This window comes from Carassius auratus, linkage group LG30F, assembly GCF_003368295.1.
Source record: "Carassius auratus strain Wakin linkage group LG30F, ASM336829v1, whole genome shotgun sequence".
Classification (NCBI taxonomy): Eukaryota; Metazoa; Chordata; class Actinopteri; order Cypriniformes; family Cyprinidae; genus Carassius; species Carassius auratus.
In genome coordinates, this window is record NC_039294.1 from 2,878,291 (window position 1) to 2,895,155 (window position 16,865).

General features: G+C 33.7%; 1 protein-coding gene across 1 annotated transcript; it reads right to left on the reverse strand.

Annotated features, from left to right (window-relative positions):
- Positions 1–1,685: 1,685 nt before the first annotated feature.
- LOC113067916 (scavenger receptor cysteine-rich domain-containing group B protein) lies at positions 1,686–14,533 on the reverse strand. The gene is made up of 11 exons (XM_026240400.1): positions 14,123–14,533; positions 12,757–12,789; positions 11,361–11,399; positions 10,001–10,303; positions 9,835–9,900; positions 7,098–7,412; positions 6,096–6,173; positions 5,789–5,860; positions 4,950–5,264; positions 3,615–3,713; positions 1,686–2,382 (listed from the first exon to the last, which is right to left on the reverse strand). The coding sequence occupies exons 1-11, from the start codon at positions 14,238–14,240 to the stop codon at positions 2,069–2,071; spliced, it is 1,752 nt and encodes a 583-aa protein (XP_026096185.1). The 5' UTR covers positions 14,241–14,533; the 3' UTR covers positions 1,686–2,068.
- Positions 14,534–16,865: the final 2,332 nt, after the last annotated feature.

Below are 16,865 nucleotides of genomic sequence, written 5' to 3' on the forward strand. Positions count from 1 at the left end.
TTAAGCATAAAATAATGCATTCTTAACAGATTTTGATGTTGTTGTTATTTTGTTTTTACTATTATTATTATTATTATTATTATTTTATTTTACTATTTTCCATGTGATTGCACACTTTTCTAAGGTTTGGCTTATGAGCTTTATCCTGTTTACTGCATCTTTTCTGCAACTAAAATAATGACGCACAAAAATAATAATGCATAAATGAATGTTTTTAGTAATCATTGACATATCCAAGATTGTAAGAAAGAAAGAAAGAAAGAAAAGAAAAGAAAAGAGAAATGCACTTAGTATATGGAAAAATAATTAATTTATATACCAAAATTTTATAGTCCAGAAAATATAATTTCATAGATTTATTTCTGCATTCAGATTTTCCATGAAATCATCCCTAACTTTTTCGTTTTTGTGTGCATCTATTGTGATCTTATGATTGCTCTTTTAAAGGATCTTGTGATTTATTTTAAGAGAGCAATTTTAAAAAGTATAGCCACATTTATTTATGTGCTTGTTTATCTATTTTTATTAGAATTTTTTAAATAGGTTTGAATATTAATATTGTTAGCAGTTTGCTAGCCTTTGTATGATAACCGGGGCTTGTTGTCACACGGTACATTTTACTCCAGTGAATTTGTTTATGGTTGATTTAGTCTTCAAAGTCATTTTCTGTAGAGATGCGTACTGTACCGGCTTCTTGGCTACAGAAAAGCTATTGAAGAAAAAAAAAGTCAAAATCCAGACTCCCTTTATTACTAACAACAAATATGCTGATTATAACTAGTAAATTAGTAATATATGTATTGCATATTCATTATTTCATCAAACTTTTTAAAATGCAGATAATTAAACTTTTATTATGTAGACCACCTGCAGTAAGAATAAATAATGTGTAATTTAATAGAAGAGATTTCTATAGATGTTTAAATAAAAAAACAGCTTTAGTCCACCTCTGTTAATAATAAGAGATTCATAGCTTTATTTCCACATATATTGACAAAAACAATGATGTTTCACCCCAATATTTCAGGAAAGTCTGTACAGTAAAAAAGTTGCATCAGAAACATTTGATCAATTGTCTTCTCTTTCTTTACTTCATCCCCTTCTTTTTTATAAAATGTTTAATTATATATTATAAATAAAATACCGTACCATCATTTTTGCCCCAAATTTCTTTCCTAGCTCATAAAATAACCACCTAATACATTAAGAGGTTATGCAATTAGGCCAATGATATGGTTTAATTTCCTCAGTGGAAATGCAAAATTCCTTTTATCCCATTAATTTATTTTTCTTTATTTATATCTACTCAAAAAAATAGACAAAAGAAGAACAGAAGAAAATGAAAACTATTTTTTTTTGTTGCATTAAAGCCATAATTTATCCCAATCAAAATGGACCTGAGAAAATATTTTACTTAACGAGCCAATTTTTTTAAAACTGAATAATGAAGGCTATTTTTCATTGAATAAAATGCAAAGATCTACATTCTTTGAAAAATCTTCTAATATTTAAAATAGAATTATTTTATGTTCTACTTTTAGCATTCAGGAAACAGAAGAATCTAATCTTTATATATATATATATATATATATATATATATATATATATATATATATATATATATATATATATATAAAATCAGAAACGTACTAGATGTACAGTACATAAGTTTTCTTTATGGCATAATAAATTTGGTTCGTGCAATCAAAATGACAGGCTAAAAAGAGTCTAAAACTTTGGTTTCACTGTATATCAATAGTTTAAAATTAATAATATTCACCTATGTATACACATTCTTATAGTTTATAAAGTGCATAATTAGAATGTTCATTCATAATATTTATTACGGTTATTTATATACCAGTATTAGCATAATTTATTTTTTCTTGTTTGACACCCAATTACTATTTCATCCTTAAAATCTCCTCGTCAGGGTTGGCGTGAGGTGTTATGTACAAAATGTATGCAAGTCCTGGAAACGACAAGCAAGTTCCTCTCCCACTGCATTCACTGGACTGGGGTGGTGGGTGTGGCATGTGGTGGGCGTGGCCTGTGGTGGGTGGAGTCATTAAAGTTCACACGTGACACTGGCATCCTCTGAATGGTCACAGTTGTGGACGTTCCATGCTATGTGTGAGCACTGAGTGAGAGCAGCTTCTCTGCCTGTGCACTTCAGATTGTCCATCTGGATTGTGCCACCGCCGGGACCGAAGTAGGCCATCACCTGGGCGGCTCGAGGCAGTCCGCAGCCCATCTGCCTGCACACCACCTTCCCATCCGCCAGATCCCAAGCGTCATCGCACACGGTTCCCCATTCTCCTCTCAGGAATATCTCCACACGGCCCTCGCAGCGGTTTATGCCCCCAATGAGCCTGATGGTACCTTGAGAAGAGAAAGAAAGACTTAAGCTGTGTGCATCCTAAATGTAAGTGAGATTAGACACAGTGTGCACTAAATCACAGTATATAGAAAACAGATGGTCAAAGGTGAAAAATGTGTAGTTTTGTAGAAAGTGGGCATGCATTCAAGCAGGCCTTTTCAGTCTTTATTTCCCACAACCCCTATATTATTTCAAACATTTTCTTGCTTAATATCTTACGTTTTTTTCTTGAAAAGATCCAGACTTCTATAATAGCTAATAACATTCAATACCAAAATCTTATCACGTCTATCCAATCTATCACAGATTCATTATTTCACAAAATGTAAATAAAAATAATGAAACTTTTATTATGTAAAAGTTATTATATGAAAACTAAATAATGTCTTGATTTGTCTTCATATCATATCAGAACATTTAAAAAAAATGTATGTGGTTAAGAATTGGGATGCAAAAAAATGTATCGCGATTAATTGCATTCAGAATAAAAGTTTGTTTACATACTATGTTTGTGTACTACATATATTTATTATGTATATATAAATACACACACATTAATATATAAAAATATATATTTTTGTATACATATTTACACTTGTATATAATTCATTTTATTTTATAATATTTTATATACAAATGTAACATATTTTTCCTTGATAAATACATGCATGTGTGTGTATTTATATATACATAATAAATATACACAGTACACACACCTATAGCATGATATCGTATATAAATATATATAATTTATAAATATCTAAATATATCAACTTTTATTTTGAAATGCTATTATTCGTTTAGCAGCTCTAGAATATATTATAGATTCATAGCATTATTTATTTCTATATTCACTAGCAAATATGTTGCTGTTTTTCTCCAATATTTTATAAAAGACTGTAGACATTAAATATAAAAAACATATAAATTAAAAACATTATGTGGCGTGCAAAAAAAAAAAAGGTTTGTTTTCCAGTACAAATATCTACATATCCTTAAATCAAGACGCATTTACTTCAGATGCCATTTGAACATATGAAGACTTGTTTTCTTAGAAACTGAACAAATTGAAGTGAATCTACGCCTAAAATGAGAACAATCTTCTGTCAGTGTCATTTGAAAACGTTTTCCCTTTAATTAAGCTTGCAACCTGACCCATTATTTTAAAGGGACAGTTCCCTCAAAAAGGAAGTAACGAATGTTTCTGTAATGAATTCGAGTGTGAGGTTCTTACCATCCGCTGGTGTTGGTGTTGTAGTTGGTCTTGCAGTTGTAGGTTTCTCTGTGATTCCTATGCTAAAGTCTCTTCCGGCTATCTCAAAATCCATAGGTGCTAAAAAAAGAAAACGCAAATTAAGTTAGGAAACTTTGATTTACTGTGACTGAACGTAATCTTTTATACACATTAAGCTGTGTTTCTTATTCATGAGGCAAGGGTTGATTGTTTCATTCCTTTATCTGGTGTTTATTTGAGTCTTTCCCTTTTCTCTTCAGTGCTCATCTATTAGACGCATGCATGCATATATTTATGCGTTAGTGGATGCACGTGGCCTGTGTGGAGGACGGCTTTCCCTGCGGCTCTGTGCTGATGATGATTTGCTCCGACGGACCTCTTTTATTTTTCATGTAGATACGGAGACTGACGTACAGAGGATGCTTCTAAAGTTGCTGAAGATTACAAATGCTGATCTGTAATCAGTGTAGCGATTTCTCTAACGATGGCTGAAGAGATTTCGAAAGGAGACCAAGTAAATGTAACGGATGTGAGTCTGTATGTGTTTGAGAGTATTGTTAATTAAAGGAACAGTGAAGGACAGATGTATGTGTGTGTGTGTGTGTGTGTGTGTGTGTGTGTACAAGAGGAAGCATGCATGCAAGAGGAAAAACTGCCCTGGAGACTTGTCTTAATCCAGCAGAACATTGTGTTGCAGTGAGTTTGTGTGTGTGTGTGTGTGTGTGTGTGTGTGTGTGTGTGTGTTTGTGCACGCGCGTGCGCGTGTGTCTCTGTGTGTGTGTGTGTTTGTGTGTATGTGTATGTTCTTTCATAGTGAATAAATGCTGTTGTTGTGAATGACTGGGTGAATTTTATGAATGAAGTACTGAAAGCACATACACATTTTATGAAGTATGTGAGAATATACTGTATATATAATTGCAATATAATGTGAATTATTCACACACATTAAGATTCAGATTCAGATTTAGATTTAGATTTACATACACTGAATTTACATACAAAGGTTGAATTTATTTGATAAAAAATAAAGATTCTTTATTTCATTTAATTTTTTATATATTTTGAAATATTATTGCAATTTAAAATAATAGTTTTCTATATTAATACTCAAAATATAATTTATTCCTTTGATGCATAGCTGATTTATTTTATATATATATATATATTTGTTTTTTTTGTAAAGTGTAAAATTATACAGGATTATTTGATAAAAAGAAAGTGAAAAAGAACATCTCGCATACATACTTAACCCTTGTAAATGTAAAATGCATGGCTTTTCTTTTCTACAGTATGTGATCATTGTATGAGACTGTGATGTCATATTTCTCTTACGTGCACAGATGACTCCAGCGTCTTCGTAATGGCCGCAGTTATGCTGTCCCCAGCCCAGATTGAAGCAGTCAGACAGCTTCTGCTCATTTCCGCGGCAGTCCACGTTATCCAGCAGTATGGGGCCAGAACCGTAGCCGAAGTAAGCCAGAGGTTTGACTGCAATAGGCGGCCCACATCCCACCTGTCTGCAGACCACCTGACCGTTGTCCATATCCCAGTCATCATCACACACTGTTCCCCAGACGGTGAAGTAGAGGATTTCCACTCGGCCCTGACAGCTGTTGAGACCATTCACCAAACGGACGCTCGGCTTCTCTGAAAGAGCCACGGATGAAGAGGGTCAGAGAGAGACAACACACACTACTGGTCAAACACTTGGGGTCAGTGAAAGAGACTCTTCTGCTCATCAAGGCTGCATTATTTTTTTTACTTAAACAGTAATATTGTGAAATATTATTTGCTGATGTGCTGTATAAGAAGCATTTCTGATTATTGTCGTGCTGCTTCATATGGTTGTGGGAAATTTGATACATTTAATTTTTTAAGGATTCTTTGATGAATAGAAACTTCAAAAGAACAGTGTTTAAATGAAACAGAAATAATTGGCAACATTTCATAAATGTTTCATAAAATCTATACATTCATCCATTCTAAATGCATAAGTAAATAAATAAAATAATGGTGTTCAAATAATAAATAAATAAATAAATAAATGTGTATTTAATGTAATTTATCAAATGTAATTGAATGTAAAAGTAGATTTTTGCTATCTATCAATTTAAATGCATAAATACATCCATAACTGATTTAGTATAGATAGATAGATGTGTCTTTACTACCTTTAGTTGTTGAGGCTGTAGTGATCCCTGTGGTTACTGTTTCACGTTGTACTGGCACTGGCATTTCTGTCACTGAAGAAAACAGAGAAAGATGTCATGAAAGAAGGAGGAACAGAGAAAACATGTTCGCTCAGTGTCGCCATCTGCTGGTGCTCGAAGGGGCTTCTAATGCAGGACGATCCTGACCCAAACTGATGGTCAGGCACAGCAGTTAATAACAATGAATTGGCTTTTAAATCAACCGTGCTTTATTGAAAGTAGCAGGTGAAGTCACAGGCCCTATGTACAGTACAGACAGTGTTTATACCTGCTGTGCTTTCAGGAACGATGAAACCTCTGCCTATAGTCTCTGTGTTGATGACTGGGACCATGGTGGAGCTGGCATCTGAAATATACGAGAGAGAGAGAGAGAGAGAGAGAGAGAGAGAGAGAGAGAGAGTTAGAGCTGCTATCAAAGGAGATACAGCAGCACAGAATATGCACATACAGTCAGGTCTGAAAGATCACATTGAAAATGTATGTTTATAAATAAAGTTTCACATAAAAAGCATCTGGTAAATTAATAAAAATGTTTGTTACATTTGTTACAATTACATTTAATTTTAATATTAAATGTAAAAAAAATTAGTGTGTGTGTGTATATATATATATATATATATAATTCAAGTGATTATATTGATCATATTTAATTAAAAAAATCAGTATATTAAATGCAAATGTAAAAAACAACATATATATAATGTTTATTGTTCAAGCAGTTATGATGATGGGAATAAAGTTAAATTAAAAACATTACAAAATATAATATAATATAATATAATGTGTGTGTGTGTGTGTGTGTGTGTGTGTGTGTGTGTGTAGTAATAATTCAAGCAATTATATTTATCATATTTAATAAATGTAAACAACAACAAAACATTTATTCTACACGCGCACACACACCCAGTATATTTATACAGTGTGTATATACTGTATGTATATATATATATATATATATATATATATATATATATATATATATATATATATATATATATATATATATATATATAATTCAAGCAGTTATGATGATCATATAATTACATAAAAAATAAATTATATATATATATATGGTTTGTAGCACAAGTAGCTTTAATATTCTTTAGCTGTTCTTGTAAATATTTACATATGATAGAAAATGTGGATTTTGTGAGCTCCATTCATTTTAGTATAAAAACGAATGAATCAGAAGTCTTGCACATTCACAGAAAACAGCTGACTTCTGTTTTGTGAAATAAGGAGTATCCTGAAGGAGAAGAAAGAAACCCACCTGAGCAGATGACCCCGGCGTCCTCATGATGACCACAGTTATGTATTCCCCAGCCGAGGCTGTAACAGCTGGCCAGGCTGGCCTCCTTCCCTTTACAGTTCACGTTATCCAGCAAAATCTGTCCCGTGCCGTAGCCGAAGTAAGCGTTTGTAGGTGCTCCGACAGCCAGTCCACAGCCGATCTGTTGACACACGACTGCGGCGTCTGCCATGCTCCAGTCATCATCACACACCGTCCCCCAGCTGCCCTGATAGTAGACCTCCACCCGGCCCTGACAGCGGTCCCCGGACCCCGCCAGACGCACCGCTCCGTCTCCTACAGCACAGGAGGGTCAGGTGTGCTTTATATATACAGTACAGGAATATTAAGATATGCATATAGCCAGTATATATATATATATATATATATATATATATATATATATATATATATATATATATATATATATATATATATATATATATATAGATATAGATATATATATATAGATATATATATATTAAGTGAGTATGTGCTGTACTGTTATAAAGTAAACATTGATTTACATAACAAGCATTGGAGTTTCATCATATAAAATCAGCATCTGCACCAAATTCATAGTTTTTGCTCAGATTGAGTCTTTGAATAAAACTGAGCCTCCTTTTTTCCTCCATATTCTCACTACATCAGACTATATGAGCCATAAAAGCCTGACAGATCAAATGTTTCAAATGTAAAAAAAGTGTATGAAATTTTCTCTCTCTCTCTCTCTCTCTCTCTCTCTCTCTCTCTCTCTCTATATATATATATATATAATCTTTATTTATGTATATATAATCTTTATTTATTTTATTAATATTATTATTTTATTTATTTATTTATAAACTGTGGCAATGCACCAGATATCTCTGAAATATTTACTACTCTTAATTTGAAAAACAAAAATATTCAAAAAAAAAATATATATATAAAGAAAATATTCTTGTTTTAAAGAAAGAATTCATCCCTCAAATGATTAACACTGTAAACCCTAACATAAAATAATATGAAATCTACTAATAATCAGAAAAACTGTCAGTGGGAGTTGATTAACCTAATATATTTAAAAATCTCAAAAAGTTTTGTTGTTGTTATTGTTGTTGATATCATATTTGATCCGTCAGGCTTTTATGGCTCATATAGTCTGATGTAGTGAGAATATGGAGGAAAAAGCAGCTCGATCAAAGCAACGTTTGCTTGATAAAAGTCAGTCAAGATTTGACAGAAAAAAGGCATGAAGCATGAACTGAAGCTGGACGACTGTATGTGGCACTAAAAGAGCTTTGACCTGATAAAGAAGAAGAAGAAATCTGACGACAGAAGGCGGTTTGATCATTTAGACGTCTTAGAAAGTCATGTATTCTTTTCACTGTTATCTATTATGTCAAGATTTTTCCAGAAACATTATGAAATCATCAGGAAACGCCTGTTGTTTGTTCAACACAATTATCTACATTGCCTCTAGAAATCATATGGTTTGCTCCATACAGGGTGTGGTCAGATCATCGGTAATATTATTCTGCTAATCATAACTCGCCATTCAATATGAAGCAAACATAGAGCTATGGTTTCCAGAAAACACACACTGAAGTTCCTCGTAGTGTTTTATTGAGTGACGCCATCACAAGGACTCAAAACCCTCTCGTATTGTCAGAGGAACAAAGCCTCGATGGTGATTCCATACTAAAAAATGCCATTCAATTCCCAAGGCGTTGTTACTTTCTTTAGATATCATAACCTCTGAACTAGATATGGGCAGCCAATTCTCACAACTGAAACAAGACATGAGGAACAAAGAGAGGATGAACACGATCCCTCAGAAAGAGTTCGGCTGTGATCTTAAGTTCAGTCCATTACTAAAAAACAAAAATATATATAATACTCAATAACTGTTATAAATTAGAAGTTGAGCTGAAATTAAATTATATAATAAAATAACTAGATAAAAAATGATTAATTCTATGTAGACAAAAAATTATAACTAAAGCAAAAAATTAAATTAATAAAATCTATATAGACATATTTAAAAAATACTAATAATAAAAATGACAACACAACACAAATGCAAATAAAAACAAATTTAAATATAAAAATTTGAGGTTTTATATTATGTGATCTAGGATATTGTGTCACATTTTAAAATATGTACAAAAAGGCCCTAATATTTTATATTTTGGATAATTTGCTATGCATTACATCATGCATTTCTTAATATAATAAAATATTAAAATGCATAAATCTTTATTATGAAATTATTAAAATCGCTAACTCATATAAAATATATTATTTATATAATAAATAAAATATTAAAAAATATTAATATTCAAAGAAGTCAGATTGTTTTCAAATCAAAATATCACAGTGAAGTGGATTAAGTTTAAATGGTTTTAGGATTATCCTTGTTCTAATCAAAATGTTTCAATCAAATATTGTTTCAATTCATTATCAAATGTCCTTAATATAACGTTGTTGTAAAATCCCAAAACACAAAATACAAGTTCCTAAGAATGACATCATCCTCCTCTTCCAGGAAGTGACATCATTTTGGAGGGAAATCAACAGTACAAAATGAATACAATGAATGAATTCTGTGGTGTATTTTGTCTCTCTAAAATCTTGCATCATGTTTAATCAAATTAGCTTGCTGATATTGACATTACATCGAAATGAAGTTCAAGTTGATATCCTCATGTGAGAGTTATTAAACTCTGCAACCTACTTAAAGCAGAGATGGGACCGGGCGGCGTGATGGGCTCCAGGCTTCGAGGTTCTATCACAATATTGCCTGTGAGAAATGAAAAATGGATGATTAATTAATCTTGAAATGAATAATTAGTTGAGCTCAGTCAAGAAAGTCAGCTTTGATGCCTCGGCTTCCTCCATACCTTTACAGGTGACGGCCACGTCTTCATAGTGGTAGCAGTTGTGTACGCCCCATCCCTGATTCCTGCACTGACTCAGTTCCATCTCTCCTCCCTTACAGTCCACGTTGTCCAGCAGGATGGGCCCGGAGCCCTGGCCAAACTTGGAGCTGCTCCCCACGGCCACAGCCACACCGCAGTCCAGCTGACGGCAAACCACGTTGGAGTCCACCATGTCCCAGTCGTCGTCACACACCGTCCCCCACGTCCCGTTATGAAGCACCTCCACGCGCCCCTCGCAGATGTTCCTGCCGTTCACCAGCCGCACTGAAGGACCTGGAGCACCAGATCATTACTTGGTTAGTATTAACCAGACACTATTAGAGTTTTCATTCATTAAATTACAATATAACTCTAGTGTGTTTTTTGTTTTGTTCTTAGACTTTACGAAATAATTTTGCAACTTAACTGAGTTTAATCCTGCCAATATATATTTGACTCAAACTAAACAAATATTTGCATGCATATTTACATGGATTTACAAGAATGCCTTGATATTTCCATTATATATTACCATGATATATTATCTTAAGGAAAAAAAAACATGGTTCATGTCCCAAAAAAGTTATTAATTCAATAATAATAATAATAATAATAATAATAATAATAATAATTGCATATTTATATTTGCATGTATTTACAATAAAGCCATGATATTGCCATTATATATTACCTACCATGGTATCTTATCTAAAAAAAAAAAACAAAAAAAAAAACAAGGTGCATGTCTCAAAAAGGTGAATCATAAAAAAAAAAGTATAATAATAATAATCATATTTGCATATTTATATTTACATGGCTTTACAAGAATGCCATGATATTGCCATTGTATATTGTCATAGTATTATATCTAAAAATAAAATAAAATAAAATAAAAAATGGTACATGTCCCAAAAAAGGTAATCATAAAAAAAAAATACAAATAAAAAAACGATATGATTTTCTGGTCCTTTTTTGCTAGTGTTCATCATGTAGTGCAGATGAAAGCTGTGGGTTTCTGAATAACACAAGCTGAAGCGCAGAGCTGCACGGCTCACATATAATGATATAATGAAGCCTGTAAGAATGTCTCTAATCCCCTTCAACTTAACACACAATAATAAGTCTAAATATGACATATGACTCCAGAAAGAGAGCGAGAGCATAACGCTGGAGAAGGGATTGTGTAAATTGTGCGAGAGGAAGTGTCCTGTCTTTTTTCCTGTGCCTTAGAGGCAATTATGATCCGGTCCTGCCGTGATCCTGCCAATGGGCAAACATATCTTCTCTTAAAAGGCTGTGTTCTTGTGTAAAGGGTGAGAAAGTGAACTGCAAAGACGCTCACCTTGAGACTGTGCTGTCACCGAGGCATTTGTATTGTTGGCTGTGAGAAAAAAAGAAAAAAGCAGGAGAGAAAGTCAGAGAGCAAGAGAGAGAGAGAGCAAACAACGATTGTGGTCAATTATTTGTTGAAAGGAGGTTCTTGGCCCTCCAGAGCTGCAGCTCTCTATATCTACTACATCTATTTTCCTGTAATTTAAGACTGGTGGAACAGGAAGACTGTGACTTCAGCTCGGGCTGTGAAACAGACTCACAGAAGAAAATCACACGCTCTCGTCTAATGCATGATCAGACACTGAGATATGTGCTGTGAATCTGATCAGATCCAGCTGATGAGACAGTGGATACAGAATCTGATCAGTGCTGCTGTCATTATAGTGTGTGTATGTAATGTATAACATATAGTTCCAATCCAAATATATTTAAAAAATCTACATTTTATGACACTTTGCCTGACATTTCACCTAGACTTCACCTAGAATGTTGTGGTGTTTTTCACAAAGCGTTCCTCCTCAGACACACTTTCACTGGGGTCTGTTTGTCCTGTGTTTTGTAGCAGTGTTGAGACGCTAATGCTAGTTCCTATACAAGCTTTTGTGTCAAACTGTGAATCGATGGTGTTTGATTTCAGCGTCTGACAAAGACAGCAGAAAAGAGGCTTTTTTCCCATCACATCTCATTTAGGTCAATTCACAGACTTCTCCTCCTTCTTATTAATGTGCATGTCGCTGAAATGTTAGTCACACTAAAGATAGCACTTCAGACGTGTGGGATAATTCACATGTACACTTTAGGATTCATATAAAGCAGTTGAAAAAAAAGTAACTTGCTGTAGAAATAATTTTCAGTTCGATCATGAGTAAATTTCAGGTTTGATCATAAGTAGAGCTTGAAATATTTTATATCAGTTTTGTTTTATTTACAACTTTGAGAAATCCATTTTTTATGTTGTGAATATGGAAATCCGTTTCTGTTGAATAAAACATTTAAAATGTAATTGTGACTTTTTATCTCACAATTCTGAGTGTATAGAGTATCTCATAATTCAGACTTGAGAGGAAAAAAAGTCTAAATTGCAAGATATAAACTCAAAGCAAAAGCAAAGCCTGAATTGTAACTGAAATAAAAAGCTGTAATTATTATTATTATTGTTTTAATGTTTTTATTCCGTGGCAGAAACAGACTTTCAGAAGTTCCGTAAGTTTTTACATTGTACATTTTTACACTTGCCGCTACAATGTTGCAAGTGATTTAGAATGTTGCTTCATGGTTGCTATGGTGTTCTGAGTTGTTTTTAGAATGTTGTTATGAGGTGGTTGCTATGGCTTTTGTGTGGTTTCTAGGAAATTGTTGATGAAAAGTCACAGGAAATGCAAAGTTTATTTTCAAATGATACTTACTGGAAATGGATCTTCGTTGGAGTTTGAGATCTTCTGCACAGAGAAAAAAAGATCAACACCATTATAAACATTATCTTCAAATAACTTAAATATGATACATACTGTTCACACATTATCTCACATCATTGTTAGTGTTTGCGTCACTGAAGATCATTTGTAAGATCTATTGAAAGTCATGGATCTGCTGGGAGTTGGGTTGTGTTGTGTATAGTGGAGGAAAGCACCCATAAAACTCTGACACACACACACACACACGTCTTCTCAGATGTCCATGTCCTCGTTAAGTCTTTAGTTCAGCTGTCTTTTCACTGGGTATTTCCCGCTGTAGGCTGTCCATCCTGATGAATTACTCTGATCTTTTGGTTCCATTCATTGAGCCTGGAGGCTGTTCACTTTGATTTTAATTATTGTTCTTTTAAAGCAGATGTTTAAAGACAGTGATTTAATACTTTCTGGTGTGGCGCGGTGCTTAAAACTTAATCTTGGTAACCGAAAGGTTCCCGGTCTGATTCCCACGAGGAGTCTTGACCATTGAGTCATCGATAGGGTCTGCATTTGTCATTTCGATTTTTCGATTTTGGTTTCTAGATTGTTCTGTGTGGTTAAGTCCACTCTTTATTCTAAGGGATTTATGCTCTTTTATTGTTGTTGTTGTTTTTTGTTTGTTTGTTTTTGTTTTCTGAACACTTAAATTACACAACATTTGATGTGAAGTTCATTAATGATCTTGGTTGAATTACGCATTAAAGTTTAGTAATGCAGTTATTCAGTGCAGTTTCTCAGTATGAAACCTGCATGTATATTATATTATATTATATTATATTATATTATATTATATTATATTATATTATATTATATTATATTATATTATATTATATTATATTATATTATATTATATTATATTATTAGCTAAATGCAGTTTATATAGTTTTAGATGGAGTGTTTCATACAAACTGCTAACATATATCATACAATAAATCATAAATATCTAAAGATTAATCTCCGAAATCTTCTGCTCACCAAGGCTGCATTTATTTGATCAAAAATACTGTAAAAAAGTATTAAATAGTATTGCAGTTTAAAACAGTTGTTTTCTATGCAAATCTCTGTTAAAGTGTAATTTATTTCTGTGATGCTCCGCTGTATTTTAAGCATCATTCCTCCAGTCTTCAGTGTCACATGATCTTCAGAAATCAGAATAATATGATGATTTACTGCTCAAGAAACATTTCTGATTATTAACAATGTTGAAAACTGCTGTGCTGCTTCATATTTTTGTTGAAACCGTGGTCAAATAAATGCAGCCATGGTGAGGAGAAGAGACTTGATTACTCCAAAAGTCCTTCTTATGTCAGCTCCGACTCACCGTTTGGAAGGAAGCTGGTGACGGCGATCAGTAAGAACGAAGCCAGCAGGCAGGTGAGGATCCAGCCAGCAGATTTCCAGCATCTGCGCAGACCGTCTGACACACGCTGACCGTTCATGATCCAGCTGGACACCTACAGCACACACAAACACCTTCAATGAGTGCTTGAACTTCTCGAGATCCACTTATCTACTTTTACTGCCCTTCTTCTCACTGCAGTTGTCTGACTCCACACAACCAGGTTATTCCAGTAACTAGGCTACTACTGAGTCTGCTGGTCAGTGATTGGACAGCTTCTCCTCGTAGTATGTTATGTAAAACACATACTCTCACAACATCAACAAGCACACATGCTCAGCCTGCAGGCCACAGGCCGATCTGGACAGACACGCATTGATTTACGAGAGCAGACCGATCGTTTGTGTGACCTGCTGCATGTTAATACGCTGTCCAGAGAGGTTTTTATGCTCCAGAGATGGTGTAAAATGGGACTATATGTAAATGAGTGAAGCATTTTTGTATGTGAAAGTCATTTTTAGATGATTTTAGTTTGATTGTACATACAAGTTTGACCTTTTTTCCCAGACACAGATAAACACATTCAAATCACAAGCTACTGTGAGTACACAGACCAGACTTTAAAATCTTCCCTAACTCATATTCATGGTCTGATTGTGAACGATAAGTTTCTGCACAGAATTTCAATGCAAAACATTTTTGGGCTAATCTTCTCCTGTAGCTCAAACAGTAAAGCATGATGCTCGCAATGGCAAGCTCACGTGATCCATTCAATTACTAGAATATGCATGATATATCTATATATAAATGTGTGTGTGTACTGTATACACACACACACACACACACACACACACACACTCCAACACTATTAAATTGTAAACCTTTGCGCTAATTAATAGATTGCTTTGTGAGGTTGCATTTTACAGTTATCTTTGTAGCTCTATAAACTGAATTCAGTTGTTGTCAGGATACATGTGGATTTAGCCTCGTTTATGACACTGAAATATTGAATAAAAAAGTTTATTATTATCAGTTTTATAAACACAACACATTCTATATCTGTTAAATTATTTTATATGATTATATTCAAGTTTCTAACATTTCTTTCTCTTTTTTGTTTTTCCCAAATCCTTCCTGACCTTATGCTGGAATGCGTGTAAATGGTGGGATTGGGCTCAGGATCTCGGCTCTGGGGGAGAATATGATATTCCGCGGCGCAGATAGTGAACATTCCGGGCCTAGGGCGCACAAAAAGACATTTCTGCTGTCTGTGGTCACCATCGTCAGCGGCTAAACGCTGCTTCCTGCGAATCTGTCACTGGGACCGTCCTGAGCGCTGGGGCACCTCTCGGGTGCTGAAGGGGGGCAGATCACGCAGACTGGACAGAAAGCATTTAGCCCTGGTTATACCAGTGAGAACCATGGTTAACTAAAACCATGAAAACGTTTTATTGTTTATTATAAAGATTTGATTTTAATTTAGTTAGTTATTTAAAAAAAATACAAACTGAAATAACATTTGTAAAAAATATATTTTATCTAAGCATAGTTTCCATGCCATTTTAGTTTAACTTGATGTACTAAAATAACTAAAAAAAAAATGAATATAAGTGACAAAAATGCACAACAAAATTACTAAAACTTTAACTGAAATAAACATGAAAGCAGAAAATATAAACAAAATATAATTCAAAATAATAACAAAAACTGTATGTGTCTTTATGATACTAAAATAAAAATGCTGAGAACTAACCATCAGATCAAACCAGAGTTAGTATAAGTAGCTAATACAACTAAACCCATTTTATACAAAAATAAAATGTTAATTAAATAAAATTATTTGATTTTAGCTTGTTGCAAAGTCAAATAACTAAAACCGAAATACAAAATAATACAAGTAATTTATTTAAAAACAGAAACTAATAGAAATTACAAAAGCACAACATAATGATTAAAGCTTTAACTAATATTAAAATGAAAACTGATCATTTCAAAATAATAATAAAAACTATAAAAGTATCTACCAAACTAACACTGCTTCAGCCAGCAGTTGACATTAATAGATGCTCAAAGGAAAACTGTATTGTAAGAGATCTCATTTCATGTTTTTCTCTTCTACAGGTGCCTCAAAAGTTAGAAACCTTGCAACGAGCATATAAAGCAGCCAAAACATAATCTAAATCTGACAGACCACAGAACACACCTCACCAGCCAAGAATAAAATCCCATCCGCATGCACTTTCTTGCATTTTGAAAGCTAAAACCCTGACGCTCAGACTGAGCAGCCAATTAGCTGCTGATGGTGTGGTTGTGAAGGCCTGAAAATGAATCTAGTCACCAATATTGTGGTTTTCAATACTCCATTCATAGCTGGATGCAGCAAGGATCCACGAGGGAATAATGTTGGCTTTTGTGTCGCCAGTGTTTGCCCTCCCTCTCTCTCCTTCTCACGCTGACAGATCCCAGGCGCTCGCGAAATACCCCAAGATGAACCGGGAGAGAACTGTCATCTCGCTTTTAAATCCAAACTGGATTTTGATTCAAATTCCCAGTCAAAAGATCAACTTTGATTGCTTTCTTGTTTCTGATGTCATTTCTTTTCAATTAAGACTTTGAAGAAACAGGTGCAACAGGTGAACCTTAAGTCTAAATAATGGATATTTAAAAGAACCCACTTTTGAGGAGTAACTTAAATATGCAGTATGTGTGATTATATATATATATA